We start from the raw sequence: 16,389 nt of genomic DNA, 5'->3' as shown, positions 1-16,389 counted from the left end.
TTCAGCAGGCACAGGTAATATTTTAACAGAAATGATTTTAATTTTTTTAAAAGAGAGCAAAAAGCAGTACTTCTTTTCAAACATTTTTTGAAATAGTTTTGTGTACCAAATGTTCTGTATGAAAAAATTCCAAAGTGAGGATGTTTTATATCCTCCATAGTGGATGTGGGTGTAAGCCTGCCTAAGGTGATTCTTACAAGATGTTATTGTGCACTCAAAAGTAAGTTAACCCTCTCATGGCATTAGTAAGGAATAGTTATAAAAGATCTTATTATCATAGCTAATCTACAAAAGTGCATGTAAATGATAGTGACAGGGATTTTTTTCTGACTCTTCAAGCTTACAGCAGTGGTAATATGTGAACAGGTTTAGAGGGCATGCTGGACTTAGAAAGGAGATAATGTAATGCTGAGACAATGGAGACAATGTGGGTTGGACTTATGCCACAGAAACACAGTCTATCTTGTTTTTTAGAATGTCACCATACATGTTCTTCTATTTGTCATTAAAGGAGGTGCAGTTTAATGGGACTGAGGAACTTCAAATTCTGTTTCCTCAACAGGAAACAGACTTGTCTTACTTGTGGGTAACACTATTCACTTGCTCTGGAAGTCATTAGAAGGAAGGCTAAGTTCTGAAACCTTGGTTTGAAACAAGCAGTGACCAAAAACTCTTGGAATCTAGACTCTCTTTTCTTCCTCCTCTGTTTCACAGCTTGTTTCCCTTGTTTCCTCCTTTGGGTTTGTTTCGGGTTTTTTTATGGGTTGTTTTTTGTTTCTTTTGGTTTTCTGGGTGTTTTGTTGTGGGGTTTAAGGTTTTTTTGGTGGTTTTTTTGGGATTTGGTATTTGTTTTGGGGCTTTTTGTGTTAGTGACAGGACAATTCAAGCATCACTGTATCAAGCAGCATTTGTGAAAATGGTCAGCAATTTGCTTTTCAGGGAAAAATTAGGAATGTGAAGTTAAATACATACTACTGATCATTAGACATACAAATTTCATTTGGGCTTGATCACATATTTCGTGAGCCATGGGTGGGGAGAGTATGTGTAGTAACTTTATGGCTTGCCTTGCCAAACAACTTTTTCTGCTAGTTGGTTATCTAAATTCTTCTAACTTCATAATATGGAACATTTTAAAACTGCAGTTCATTAATTAAAATAATATTACAAAATAATTCTTCATTCTCGTATTATAAGTTTAACCTAAAATATATTTTTCTCATGATATTTTTATATTTCAGTCACCCAGGTTTCCCTAACAATGGTTTTAATTATTAATTGTGGAAAAGCACTTTTTCCCTGTACTTCCAGGAAGTTATTGCCTGAAAGGAGTGTATTTACCCAGTCTCTTGTATTATAATTCATTGCAAGAAATTACCTATACAAATGGTTTTCTGATTGGAAATGTAATTAATTTAAATAAGTTTATGAATATGTAGCTATTTTACCTATTAAAAAAAAAGTATTATGAGAATTCCTATGAGAATGAAGTTTAACCAGGAGCTTTTGAGCACTGCATGATTGCTTGAATGGCATTTACTTGTGGCTGGGAGCTGTTCTTTATTTTTAGAACTAGCCTAGTATCTTGTTCAATCCCTGAATTCCATTTGTTAGTGTTTAGGAGATACCCATCCCTCTTACCCTGTGGTGATCCCTTATGGCAGTAACATGAACTTCTTCCATTCTATAGTATTATTCATCAATGGCCTGCAGGAGTAACAGCATCACCTCACTTGCACAAAGTCAAGTTTTTGCTGTATTATGTCATCATCATTCTGGTTTATTTTAAAAATCAGGGTGGAGGGTTTTTTTCTTTTGAGGAACTGTATGTGGATAACATGTTGTCATATGTTCAAATTATTTCTGTAGTGTCCAAAGCAGTCAAGCATATTCTTTCTATCTCTCTGTCTATCTCTCTGTCTATCTGTCTATCTATCTGTCTATCTATCTGTGCTTAACTACATCAATCTATAATACATCTAAAAAATAGCATGGCAATCATATTTGTAGGTAAATCCTGTACTGCAATCAGATCATTCTTTGTGTTATCTGTACATTTTTTAAGTGACAAACATGTTTCTATTAGAGATCTACCCTCTTGTGTGGTCTACAGTTTTAATTTCTGTAAAAGGAAAATGTTGGCTGAAGTTAGCCTAGTAGGTGATTTTTCTCTTTCTCTTTTCATACATAAATGAAAGAGAGCTCTAGTTTAAAATTTGAATTGATCAGCTAAGTAGTTTTACAGACTTCCCTCTCCTTTCTCTGGGAAAACATGTTTCCCACATACTACTAATATAATTGAAGATTATTGGCCAGAATACAGTTGTAACATGATGTGCTGATAAATTATCTCAGTTATGATAAAAAAAATTAACAAAAAGAATCAGAATATCTTTAATTAAAGGCACAAGTAATACAGCCTGGATTGCATACTTTGTTGTCACTTGGAGGAGCTTCTTTATATGAATCCTCACAATTTCCTTATCTTTACAATATTATATATAATCTGAATATTTTACAGCATAATTTCTGGACTTTTTTTAAGAGTGTTTTTTTTTGAGTACAAAGTATCTATTTTTCCTAAATTATAGCTACAAAAACAAGGACGTGGGGGTGTGCTTGCTTTTTAATACAGGAATTGTTAGGCAGTGGAAAAGTAAGAGAAGTTGGCAGCCATTTCAAGTCCTGGTTTTGAAATGCCAAATAGCAACGATGTCTGCTCAGTCTTCCCAGTTCTCTGTTCCCAGAACAGAGAACGTTTTGTTAGCCTTAACTCCTTTAGTGAAAGAAGAAGAGAAAAATTGAGTGTCCTAATTTAGAAACTCTAGATTCAAACCTGGTATTTAAATTTGACAGCTGTACTTTGTGCAAGAGCCAGTTTCTGTTCTGTTTGTACCCCTGATCTTTTGTACTATCCTCGTACTTTTCCTTACATCTTAACTTACTTTTCAGAGTAGCTTGATTTTGTTTGCATGGTAGGTAAAAATAGATTCTTAGCAAAAAGATGAAGAAAAATAAATCCTTTAATTGTAGGATGAGTACATGTAAACTAGGCTTTGGTGAGAAGTGGGACATTACAGAGCCAGAAACCTAAAGCTGTTTGAAAGGCACTTAAAAGCATTGTTTTATACACCATATTATAAAATTATTTTAAATTTCTATGTTGCATCATTTGTGATGAGAATCTATTCTGTGGACCACACAATTTTAAAAACAAATTCCTTTTTACATTTATTTAATTGTCAGCATCCAGATATAATGAATACTTCATGCTTGGTCCCTGTAATCTCACCTCAGGAGAGAAGGTTTTGTCATACTGTTGCAGTCTATAGCAGTTTGGTTATAAGACAGTTTACACTGACTATTTAAACCCCATTTACATCAGAAAAGCTTGTCATCAAAAAATTCTTATGCTCATAATGATTCTGTCTTACTTTGGTTTGGCTCACCACATTTTACCCAAAAAATAAATCCTCAACCAAAATGATATGCCCTTTTGGAATTTCGAGTAGTTCCATTGGTACTAAAAGCCAGACAAAATTTTGGCAGTTCTGAGGTGCTGAAGACTGGTTTCTACTGCATAACCTATTGGCGTACTTTCCAGCAATATCATAGGGAAACAATGCTAATCTTAAAAAAATAAATTGCAAGCCAGGTTTTGCCATCTTGAAGACACTTTCTGCTTTATAAAAATAGACTCATGGAGTGTATCTTTAGAATATTCCTAACCACCCCAGTTTACTGGTAACTCCTCTGTCATTAGGGACCTTTGTTCTTATGCTAGTTTTTGACTATGACTTATTGTAATTCCTTAGGGCAATAGCTTAGTGAGATTGGAAATGTTCCAATTTTGACACTTAGTAATACAAGAAAAAAGGTTCTGAAATCCTTTAAGATAAATACATAATCACTCTGTTTAAAAAGTATAAAACATTGGTGGGACTGGAATTTACTTTTCATTATTATAAAATGTCACCACTAGGATTTGTCTCAGAAACATGCATGCTGCCCAAACTCTCTCTTAAAGGAAGTTTCAGAGATTATTCTTTATAGGTGAAGGTAAGATAAAGAAGGTAGACGAAAGATTAGTCTGAAATGGTGAAATACAAAAAAGAATTTTTAAAAAGGTGAGATTTTATAATCCTGCCTTAGATGGTTATGACATTTGTAGTCTGCTATAAAACCTGTGTTATTTTTGTATTAAACAGTTTTCATCAGCACATAGACCAACTATAAACAAGACTAGTGAACCACTGGCTTCAACAGGAACCTGAGGAAAATTGGGAACTCTTCCTCTGTTGCCTCACAAACAGCTCTGTGGCTGTGGCATTTTTAACACTGCCTGATTCTGCGTGTTCTTTCTTGAGATATTTATTAAGAAAAAAACTGTGAAGAAGTGTCATTCCCCTTCCATCCTTTTGCTTTTTGACAGGTTAATTTTTGTAAGAGGGAAGAGAAGGCTTGAGGAAGCAATGAACAGTTAGTCTAAAACAATTCTTTTGCTACAAAGATATGACTGCCAGAGTCGTAGATTTCAGCAGGGAAAAATAAGTTACATACTTGGGGGAAAAAAATCCAACCAAAAATATGTATGACATATTCAAAAGGATCTACTATATACAGTTGTCTCATTGAGGAAATAAAGGATTATGACAGAAATGAATATTTTTGGATATTTCCTTATGAATCAACTGAATAGAATTGTATTTCTTCTTTTAAGAACAGTACCAATGTAAACTTTCTGCAAAATCATGCCAGCATACCCAAATTTCAGAAAACAAAAAGTTAAAAAAAATCAGAGGTATTTTTCTGGGTTTTTTTTATCTTGCAAAATGTAAACTAGATTTGTAATATGTGATGTGGAGGACCTTAAATTCTAATTGTAGGTCCAATGTTAGAATTGGGGTTGCTTAGCTTTAAACAGTTGAATTTCAGGAAGCATATGTAGGTAGATGGTGTTTTCTTATTAGCCTTCAGAGTAAATGATGTTTTATCAGAAACATACAGAAAGGAAGAAAAGTTTGCCGGAAACGAGGTGATACAAACCTGGCAGGAGCCTTTACTGCCAGGGTCATAGAATGTTTTGCTTAGAGACTAAAGGGGACTTTAACTTTGTGGAACTCCAGGACAAGTTAAGTGCAAATCAAGTATTTTATGTTCATGTTCACGAAACATAATTTTTATGCAGAAGTTTCAAGTTTTATTCATGGAAATCTTAGATTCTTAATATTGGAAGTTATTTTTCACTTCAAACATGCTGCCATTTTCACGTTTATCTTTTGGTTTGTTTTTAGAAAGCCTTACAAGCCCAAATAGATGTTTTATTTCCTAAAACTGTAGCAGGTAAATTAACTAAACTTTTTGAAATATGAAGTGAGATTCTCTGAGTTGAGACCTTAATACAGCTTAAACAGAGACTGTTCCAGTCTGCGCTGCTTCCCACACGGCTAGTAGCCACTTCGTAATTAAATACTGTCATCTGATACTGGTGGGGTTTCTTTGGCCATGAAAGAAGGATAGGACAAATAGAAATATCAGAAATGAGGGAAGAAGTACTTATTTAGACAGTCTGACGGGCACCCTAAAGAAGTCTGCCTACTCAGCCACTAGATGGCAGTTAAGTATTTTTGAATGGATTGCGAGGCACTTGCAAGTCATTCCCAGGCGGTCCTGCAGACGCCCTACAGCGGGAATTTTTTTTTTTTTTTTTTTTTGGTCTCAGTCAAAGGATTAGCTTTCTGCTAATTAATAACTTAGCCTTTAGAATGTACATACATTTGCGCTGTTTAATCTAACCAAGATTTAACAATCTGAGCATCTCTCAAAGCAGATCCTCTACCTTCCCAACCCCTCAAAACACTAAATATTTAGAAAGCACTGTTCTGTTACTGTTGTTTTGGTTAGTTAGTTGTTGGGTTTTTTTTAAACCAGTGAAATGAAAACATTTGGTTTGGTCTACCAGCCTCATGGATGGCTGCCTTTGAAGTGATAATTAAAAAGTTATAAATGAATTACTATCATTTAAATAAAGAGGTCAATATCCTGTTGAAGATGAAATTTGTTTCTTCAACCACAATCATGAGCCCATTTTCTATTTAGTTCTGATGAGGTAGAAGTTTAAAAAAAAAAAAAAGGGAAAAAATTGCATCGGACATAATTGACAAAAACATAGAATATAAATCACAGACTACACATTTAAATGAAAAAACAGGAGTATAGAATGTCATGCCTGTGTGGTAGAAAAATGCAAGCAGTTAATTCTCAGAACAAATATTAGCGTTTTGTATTATATCCAAACTTCACAATACTTGGATTGACTTCTGTTATTTTGCTTGAAGGCAATGTTTGCCTTTTTAAAAGAAACAATACATTTTATTCTTTTCAGTGGAGTTACAATAACACATTTTTGCACTCTTCCTCCTAGTCATGGTGAGACTAAAATTTGTTTTCTGTAATCTGTATTCTTAACGTTAATGTCAAGATGAAGTTTTACTTCTGTGCTCATTTTAGTTTCAAAGATTCTTTATTTTCTTTTTCCACTTTTATTGAGACAGACATATATCATAGATCTGAAACACATAAAAATCATAGCACAGCTCAGTGTTGAGTGGAACATCAGGAGGTCATGATGTACAAACTCTTTTCCACTAATGCCCTCCTCCAAGCAAGATTAGCTTTCATGTTTGGTGGTTTTTCTCAGGACGTTGCTCATCTCTGAGCATGGGTATGAGGTAATGGTAGTATGTATTTCCTGCTTTGCCTAGTCAGTGGCAAAATGGTAAGTCTTGCTCTGTTTCTGATGCATTGTTTTGATAACAGCTAAAAGAGATGAAAATGTGTGCTGTAAAAACCTGTATTTCCTGTGAGTTACTCCTAATTCAAGTCCTTTCAGGCATTGATTAAAATTCTTAAGAAACTGTGGGTCAGGTTCTTGTGAATAATCTCATTTCACAGCTTCTTCATCACAGATTTTATGAGAATGTATATTAATAATAATAGCAACAATAGTAATAGTAATAATATAGATTTTGCATCCTTTAATCATAATGGGCATTCTTCTTTTTTTGTTTTGACTATGCTTTATACTTAGACAAATATGGGGTTTTTTGTCATTTTAGGTACAAATTCTTGGGTGTGCTGCACCACTGTTAGGGTTTGGGCAATAATTGATGAGAGGAAAAGGAGAATGAGAGTAAAACTGAGAAAATAATTTATTTTAACGAGATCTGTTTGGCAATGCTTTAAATCCTTGACTATAATGAGAGAGACTTTCACTTCCTGAAAAAGGAGAACTATGGGATAGGGATTGCATAGAAAGAATTATCACTTTTCTGTCTGCGTTTGATTCTAAGCATTAATGTATTTCTTCTCTTGCCTTTTACAGTGAGTTTCTTGTAAAATAATAACAGAGGACTATAACTTCCCTTAGGGAGCAGTGAATGCAAATGCATGATAGCTATATGCTTATTGAAAATTCTGTTTAAATTTTTTACTCTCTTCTCCTCTGACTCCTCACCATTCTTGCTCATGAAAATAGATAAATATGAGGTAGTGCTTGTGCCATCTATGAATTCCTGGTTAGAGGAAAATTTATGAGCTGCTATCATCAATTATTAAAATACGTTTTTTTTCCTTAAATTCTCTAAACCAGAAATCCTATTTCAGATGAAAATCCATAAACTCCTTTTATACCAAAATACAATTTGTACTGTAAGTACCATTATTTACTTACGAAATTTCTCTCATCTTTTGGAGACCAGTGAAAACAGTGATTTTGTTTGTTCAATGCTAACATCCTATACTTGGATTACGTAGAATATTTTTGGTACTATACTATTTACATTTCAAGCTTTTTTTAAAAAAGAATTCCACAGAATTGAAGAGAACAGATGAAGAAAATATATGAAATACAGGAAAGCAGTTTGAAAAAGTGTATGTGTGTAAGTCTGTGTGCGTGTACATATCAGTATGTGAAAACTTCTTGTAACATTCCTAGCAGGACATTTCATTTGGCAAGTGGACTTAAACTATTTGAGAGACCTCCTCCACACAAAAGTGAGAACTCTTTCAAGTTCTTCTTATATTTCTCTTGGCATTAAATATCAGGTGTTACCTTTTAGTGGTGTAAATCCTGAGATTTTCTACAATATTCTCTATGTAGAAGGGAGATAAAAAATGCTTTTCTTAGTAAAAAGAAGTATTCATTTAACTTTAAAATGCCCTACATACTTTAAAAACAAACAAATGAAAAATTACATACTGCCAAACCTAAATGAGAACTTAAAAGTAAGGCTGAGAATAATTTCTACTCTTTGGATACAAGGTAGAGTAACCAGTTTATCTTCTACTTACATTTAGATCAAAAGTTATTACATTTTCCATCTTAAGTTGGTATAAACAAAAGCAGTAAAATCACTTTTTTCCTTTTCTGTATTTTGAATACCTGTTTTTCTTTATATTTATTCTTTAAAGAGCGAGGCCAAAACTATTAACAAAAACTAACTTGCATATTCCAGAATGTGTAATTGCTCTTTATGATTATTCAACTTTCTCTAAATATACAAATTGGGGTTTTTTTTAATGTTCATGATACCAGAAAGATTTTAGTTAACTTCTCTATACTTAAAGCTCATTTTTGATTACTTGATTTTGATTGACTTTTTTTAAAGTTATTTCACTCAAAATGATACAGCTTTGTTTCTAATATAACTTTCACATTTTTAAAGAGTTAAAGAAGATGAGATACTTTCAGGCCCCTGCCTTCAGCATGTTTATGGGTATATTTGTGGAGGCTCTCTTTCCATTTCTCCAAACCTTTTCTGTTGTGAGTAGCGGGCTTGTGCTTCAGTGTATCTACAAAGATTTATTCTTAGTGTCAATATTTTTTGCTGCTTATTCCCTGTTGGAAGCTTAAGACAAAAGCAACATGTGAACCTCCCATTTTGTGGTCTGGCTGAACTCTTAGATGAAAAGGGCAAGTACTGTGCAGAAGTATCATACTCTGGACAGTTGCTTATCAGAATGAGGCAAAGTTCATCTGAAAAATCTTCACCTTTCTTGATCTCCCCTACTAGAGCTTAAAAGGCCTTCCAAGCCCTTCAAATTTAAACCATTAATGTTCACATTTGGCTCATAGAATCCATATTGTTATTTCTAGCTTACAATAAATAATAATAAAAGCTTACAATTGATGCATATAAAGAGCACAAAAATAATAATAGAATTAGTTTTCACAGTGACTGGTTTCCAGATTGCTGGACAATTTCAAGTGGAATAGAAAACCAGGGAAAGGTCTGGTGTGAAAAAGTTCAACACATTTCTCTAATGTGTCAAGGCAGTAATGTTCAAGGTATGCCAGATTTTATGTTTTAACAGAATGAGATGAATTGTTGCCTTGGCCTGGATACACAGGAAAACTACCCAAACACTTTAGTATCATAGTTGAAATACTTTAGAAAAAACACAGGTGACAAAGAAAGGAAGAAATTAATCATGTGTTAGGCATTTCAGCAAGCAATTTAATATTGAGGAGAAAATAAATCCAGACAGTTTTTATCCAAACTTTCAAGGAAATCTGATTTTTAAGGTACCTCTTGCTTATAGGCTGCTGACATAAGTGGCCAGGTTCTAGTTATCTTTTCATCTGCACTAGCAGTCTCTTTGCAATCCACAGCACAATAAATCAAAGACACCAGAAACAGGTAACATAATTTTATAATAAAATTAATAAAGTTTAGCTTTCCTTTCAGTACCCAGTCTCATTTACATGTTTGTTTTACACTGGATGAGTGATAGAACAGTTAAAATAATTTCTGAGCTAAATTAAGCTATGTGGATAGTAAACCCCTTTGGAAGTCTTATTTATCTATGTATTGTTTCATGCCTCCCTAGTAAGGAAATTTCATCTAGGCCAGGACAGAAACCTTCAAAATTTGAGAGGGACATTTTGGTTGGTTTTTCAGCCTGGATAGTCAGGACATTGCTCATTGCACATGGAACATGCACAGCCTGTTTGAGAAATGCTGGGAACTGTTCTATAGCCATACATTTCTCACAGTATTTTTTTTCTTGCTCACTCTTTCATACTCAAGCTACCATGATAAAAAGTGAGGGTTAAGCTTCCACAAGTGTTATTCGGGAAGGTTTAAAGTAATCCTATGTAATACTACATGTAATATGTAATTAAACTTGACTCCTGTGCCTCTCCTGGGGTGGTCAGTGGTTCTGTGAAATTTTATTTTACCTTGTCTTGTCTTCAGTCTATGAAAATTCTTTTGAGGTTCCTATCATAGTAAAACCTGGGGATAACCTAAGGTTATTTTCCAACTAAGTTAAGAGTTGCTCCTTAAAGAGGAAAACTCTTTCAATCTTCGATGTATCTCAAGTTGATTATTTATTTAACTGGGTAATATAAAGAACTGAGATCTTATCCTCTGAAATACGCTTAGCTCAGAGACAAGGAATTCAAACTGTTCAGGAACAGAAATTTCAAGAATCTAAGCTCTTTTTTCCTCTGACTTGCAGCTTTCCAAGTCAGCATTTGCAATGCATGCATCTTTCTTCAAAGGTGTATGTTCCCCGTTGACTCTGTATTAGTTTATCTGAACTATTTGAAATTCAATAACTATTGATCTCTGCATGTAATGGTTTGGGGGTTTTTTGTCGCACATGATAGGTGTGACAAAACCACTAGGTTGATTAGATATGTCCCAGCTCTTGAGGACAGGAAGAGCTACCTAGTCCATTGCCAGCCTTGTGCAGGCTGGTGTAATCCATTTGTTGCAATGTGTCACAGAGTGGGAGTAGCTCACACTTTCCAAATAAGTTTTATGACTTCAAAAAGGGTGAGACACAACACTGTTTTTGTTTCAGAGATTGCTTGTTCATTGTTATACTGGGGAGCATCATTTTTTTGCGGTTGTAGGAAGAAAGATGGACTAGTGTGAAAAAGTGTACCCCTCATTCCCATATGTACAACTTCAGAGTAGTAAAACCTTCAATCAAAAAGGTTTAATCAGGTAGTCTGAGGAAGAAACTAGTATCTAATACTAATTCCACTCCTTCAGTAATTCTCCCTGATGCTATTGGCAAGTTTGCCAACTTTTGACTCAATTTCTACTGCTGTAAAAATTAAATGCTGCAATGAGCCTTGAGATTAAGTGAAATGTGAGAATTAATTAGATGGATGCTGTTTTGTTTGAATGCAAATCAAGTCTCCACCAGTACTTCTCATTTGCCAATTACTGTAGCACTAAAAATGCCTGTTAAATGTTGTGTCTCCTTTTCTTAAGGTTGATCTGCAGTTGCAAGAAGTAGCTTTGAAAATGAGACAGCTTTAAAGAGAGAAACCTGAATAGAGATCACATTTCTCTGACTGAATTAAATTCTTACTGTGGCTCTACTTTGTGCCATTCGGTGAGCGTGCGCGTTCAAAAATGTTTCACTTCGCGTAGAAAAGCAGCATTTATTAACAGAGCAGTTGGAAAGAGCATCCTTCCAAGTTCCTGTGCACTGCTAGTACCTCCAAGTGCTCCCAGGCACACTTACTAGAAGACTGAGGAGCCTTATTTTGCCATCTTAATTCTGTTTAACTGTATGCTTCTATTTCCCATGTGTTCTTGCAACTAGGTAGCAGCATAGACTCTGATTCATGACTTGTGATGTTGATAAACTAAAGTCAAGTTTTTTTTCAAAAAAAAAAGAGAAATCGAAGCAAATATCTAAATATAAATTATTATCTAAATATATTTATTATCTAAATATAAATTCTATCCAGAGAGGAAATTGCATGACACTAGGTGACAAATTGCTGAAAATTATCAAAGGGCTGATGCAACTTTTTGACTTGTAATAGTATAAGGTATTAACTTCTAAAACTAAGCTGTAATGTCTTTTTTTTTCAAATATGCCAAAATTACCAATAAGAACTGTCATTATGTTTATTAAAAAAAAAAGATACTTTATGGCTGTTCATAAAACATGTAAGTGAATGAAAGCTGAGATAGGAAGATATAGACAAGTATATTACACAGACACATATATGTATGTCTGTATATACATAGACCAGGGCTAACTTTCACAGATGTGGGGTTTTTTTCTGCCTGGAAATTTAGTTATAGAAGGGTCTGTAGATTTCAGTCACTCATCTGACAAACTAGGTTGTCAACTCTGTAGAAGGAGGTAGCTGCACTCTGATCTTTACATGTTTGAAGATCCTGGACATGTTTTGTCTACTAGATCAGCTTTATGCTGGACATCTGAAATGCACATGTGGAAAACATGATGGGATTGGAATGAATTCTATGTAATGTACATGTGCAGCTCCAAGTGTACAACCTTTAGCCAGCAAAGCAAATATTTCCAGATCCATGTGCAAACAATCGTATCAGTGCAACCCAAAGAGATCAGTCACAGATTGAGCATCCAACTCATTGCACATGGAACATGTACAGCCTGTTTGAGAAATTCTGGGCACTGTTCTATAGCCACACACCTCTGAAATGTTTTTTCCTGCTCACTCTTTCATACTCAAGCCACCAGGATAAAGCAAGGGTTAAGCTTCCACCTTTCTTTCTTTCTTTACAGAAAGAAGATTGTTCCACAGTACCTGGGTCCTGGGTAAGAACTCTAGGCAAGACAGAGTTTCCTCATATCTCTTTTAAACCCCATAGGTTTCTGCTGTGGAATTGTCCCCTGAAAATGAAGCTATGAAGCTTCTTTTCATTATGTGTGTGTGGGTTTTTTAATCTCAGTCTTCTGGTCCTTGTCAACAGCTTTTGACCATCTTTTACATGTATGAAAATTTGAGTATTCTCCTGCTTATTCTCTAAGGAAATAATAGAAATTTTTATTTCTGATTGGATTTATATAGTTTTGATTTCCTTCTTGGTTGATAAGCCCTTTCAAATCTAGAGGTCAACTTTAAACTAGGACAAAGGCAAAAATCCAATTAAACTGCTCTGAGGGCATCTTAAAAGTCTAAATGAAAAATATGTCTGTCCAAAATAATTACTGAAACACATAAATACTGGGGCTGTGTTTTGTTTTGCTTTTGGTTTCCTTGTTTTTTAGACCAAACAAATTCAAGTACATCATATCCTCTGGATAAATATCTCTTCATTCACATCAAAGTCTTGTTTGTTCATTCCAATGCTGTTTCTATGAAAATCTGGATATGTTGGTGATTGTTAGGTATAACATGATAGGAAATCACCAGATTGTTTGAAATTCCGTATCTTGAGGATATCAGAAATGCTGCTTCTTAGGGCATGGCTAAACAGCCCCTTTAATTCATCAGGACATTTTAATTTCTTGTCTGAACTGCTAATTCATCTCACTGCGTAGCTCATTTTTAAAAACCTTTATAAAATAGTTCTTCTCCTGAAAGAAAATTCATTGTCTGCAGGGTAAATTTTCTTGTAGAAGAGTGGATCTAGGTTTTTCCTGCAGCTAATGTAGAATTAGAATATTCAAGAATTACTTTTTCTTGTTAAAAATTGAATCTAATCTCCCAAGTAGAAGAGTTTTTAAACAGTGAACTGTTCTGAGATCAGCCATTTTTAAGGCAAATCTCTTCAGAGCCATTGAATATTGTGCCTAATCCTGTTGGCTGCAGTTTGTTTATGGCAGAAATGAATTTACTGTATCTCCTATAAAACCCTTGTGGAGTGTTCTTACAGTATAAAATCGGAGTTTAGGAGAATTACAGTCTGGGGAAACTGGATTTGATCTCAGCTGAAAACTGGTGTGTGGCCTTAATAATCCTAGCAACACAATTCCTTTGATAGTGTTGCCTTTTGAAGAACTGATAGGCCTTATTGTATTTGCAGGTGACTGGTAGGGGGATAAGAGCAGATGAAACAAAGGGATAAACAATATTGTATTCCTCCTTTATAAAGAAATTCTTCAATAAAACTGTTGTTGCTGTGAAGTATTGAGTTATTAAAGGAAACTGGATGGACTGAAGCATCATGAGTAATTTGTATGGGAAATGTCTTTCTCAGCCTTTTTTCCTTCTTATTATACTGTCTGTTATTATGTCTATCTTAATTCCTTCGCTATTCATTTTTTCATGTTCCTTTCTGTGTTTTACATTTTTTGTGAACCTGTGGCAGGGAGACTTAGTTGTAATACACAACCTTCGGTTCAAACTGCTGTTCCAGAAAGCTCAAACAATCTAAGAGATTGTAAGTTTTTTGATAAGGGTACTTCAAAATCAAGCAATTATTGCTTTAAGTGCTGTTGCTGTTTTACTTCTGGGATTGCTTTAGGACAACTAAGAAATTCTAAGATAAATAAGAAGTTGAAATTTTATATCTGAAAACTGACTCTGTGCAGAAACATTTTTTAAGTATTATTGAACATTAAATTTTATTAACAATCCCCAGCTGGAAGTTATAACTTTCTTTTCCAGAAAAAAAATATTTTTAATACTTTCATGCGTCAAAAGATGAGAAAAATGTTTCTCTGAAACAAATCAAGGCAATTGGTACATAAAGTATTGTATGTTTATTTGTAGGTTTCTTTACAAAACTATAATTTGAGTATTTGAAATATTTCCTACTAAGCAAGCCTATGGTCTCATCTGAGATGCATATGGTTTGGTAAAAAGAAATAAAAAGGCACTTAAGTTTTTCTGTAACCACTTGTGAAACCTCTTCCATGACCAACTGAATGCTTGAAGTGCTGGCTAATATTTTAAATTGAAAGAGAAAAGAAAGGTACTAAAATGTAAATGTATGCAGCTAGAAAATAATTGATTTTTAGAAGACTTTTTGTTGTAAGGTCAAGTCTATCTCCTGTTCATCAAACCTGAATAAGCACAAATGGCTATTTTTGGACAAGGTTACTTCTATTGGCCAGTTTGGATGAAAGCATATCCATTATCTTCAGTACAGTTTTTCACAGGTATTTCTTTAAAATTGTAGGAAATAATGTGCCGTTAAGGTTAATGGTTCCTCTACTCAGTCTACAGCAAGCAGGATCAGATGCTTTAGAGAAAGAGAGAAAAAAATGTGAAACCTGTCAAATACAGAATAATCATTCCAGGCAGGAATCTTTCCTATCTCAGTCTGTCCCTTGGCAGAGGTGTTATCAATGTGGGGTAGGATGAAAGTTCTCCTTTAGTTTTTTCTTCCTTCTTTTTTTTTCCTAGTCATGCTGGCTGGAGAAAAGCATACTTTTTCTGCTCTGAGATTTAGCTGTTTTCCAAAAGATAGCATTTGTATTATTCTGCATTCCTGATCTGTGTTGTATCATTAAGGTGTATATTGAAATGCAGCAGTCAATACTATGCCGAGTCTGCTACTCATGATGATCCCTTTAAAGAAACCCTTAACATTTTTTTCAATTAACAGAATTCAAATAATGCTGAGCCCTCCTACCACCATGTCTTCACATCCACGTGTAGGCAAATGCTTGCAGTACTTGTGCTCAGTGGTTGGTTGTTTTCTCAGCCAGGGTATTTGCAGGGAGGGAGGGGTTGCTACTGATTTCTGCTTTTGACAAGTGTAATCACAGTCTAAAGTATCCTTGTACTGACAAAGTTATTGTCATATATAAGTAAGTAATTTTCCTAAACTGTCTTCTTCCACTTAAAATGTAGTTAGCCAAAATGATTCCTCACTTTTTAAAGCCTTGACATAACTAGCTGATTTTTGAATCTCTGGAACACTAGCATTCTTGATCTAATATTCTTGATCTAAATTTAATTATTATATGATGATGAATGTTATCTTATCCTTGTTTGAGCTTATTATTTGTTTTCTTTGAAAGGATGCTTTTGAGGTGAAATCTGAGGAGCGTGCCAGTGTCATCCAACAACTTGAGCAAACTATTGAGGATCTGAGGACAAAAATTGCAGAACTTGAGAAACAATTTCCTGCTGCAGAGGTACAGACTGCTGGGAGGGAGCAGGAAAATGAGCAGGCACACGCAGACTCTGGGGAACTCAGCAGTGTGACTCTTCAAAGGAATGAAGAGGAGACCACACCCAGGACTGTGTCACAGGCGAGATCTGTACAAACGTCACCAACAGAGGATTATTTAACACATACAATGCCTTCAGCCAGTGCACTGCCACAGCCACCCCCACCACCGCACTTAGAAGGGGGCAAAAGTGAAGGGCCTACTCAGAACTTGCCAGCTCTAGAACTACAGCCCACATTTTGTTCTGAAATCTCCTTAATTCTGTCGCCGAAGCTAATCTCAGTGCCATTGGATGCAAGCCAATCAGTACAGAGTATACCGCAGTCACCTCTTCCAGGACCTAAAGCTGATTTGTCCCTTGCATTTGAAGGAGAGGCAGTTTCCCACCAGCCTCTAAGTACTGTAGATATAACTTGTAGTGAACATCCCCCTTCCTTGCCCCCAGAGCCCACATGTAGCATT

At 34.9% G+C, this 16,389-nt stretch overlaps 1 protein-coding gene across 1 annotated transcript in view; it reads left to right on the top strand.

Moving 5' to 3' along the window:
* The window catches only part of FMN2 (formin 2), a 154,356-nt gene that overhangs the window by 33,839 nt on the left and 104,128 nt on the right, over positions 1–16,389 (top strand). Inside the window, 3 exon segments of the mRNA XM_031058791.1 lie at positions 6,914–6,933; positions 12,586–12,618; positions 15,775–16,384. Coding sequence (XP_030914651.1) covers positions 6,914–6,933; positions 12,586–12,618; positions 15,775–16,384 — 663 coding nt within the window.

This window comes from Geospiza fortis, unplaced genomic scaffold (genome assembly GCF_000277835.1).
Source record: "Geospiza fortis unplaced genomic scaffold, GeoFor_1.0 scaffold381, whole genome shotgun sequence".
Lineage (NCBI taxonomy): Eukaryota > Metazoa > Chordata > Aves > Passeriformes > Thraupidae > Geospiza > Geospiza fortis.
The sequence above is the reverse complement of the archived record's forward strand: the minus strand, read 5'-3'. Positions and strand labels throughout refer to the sequence as shown.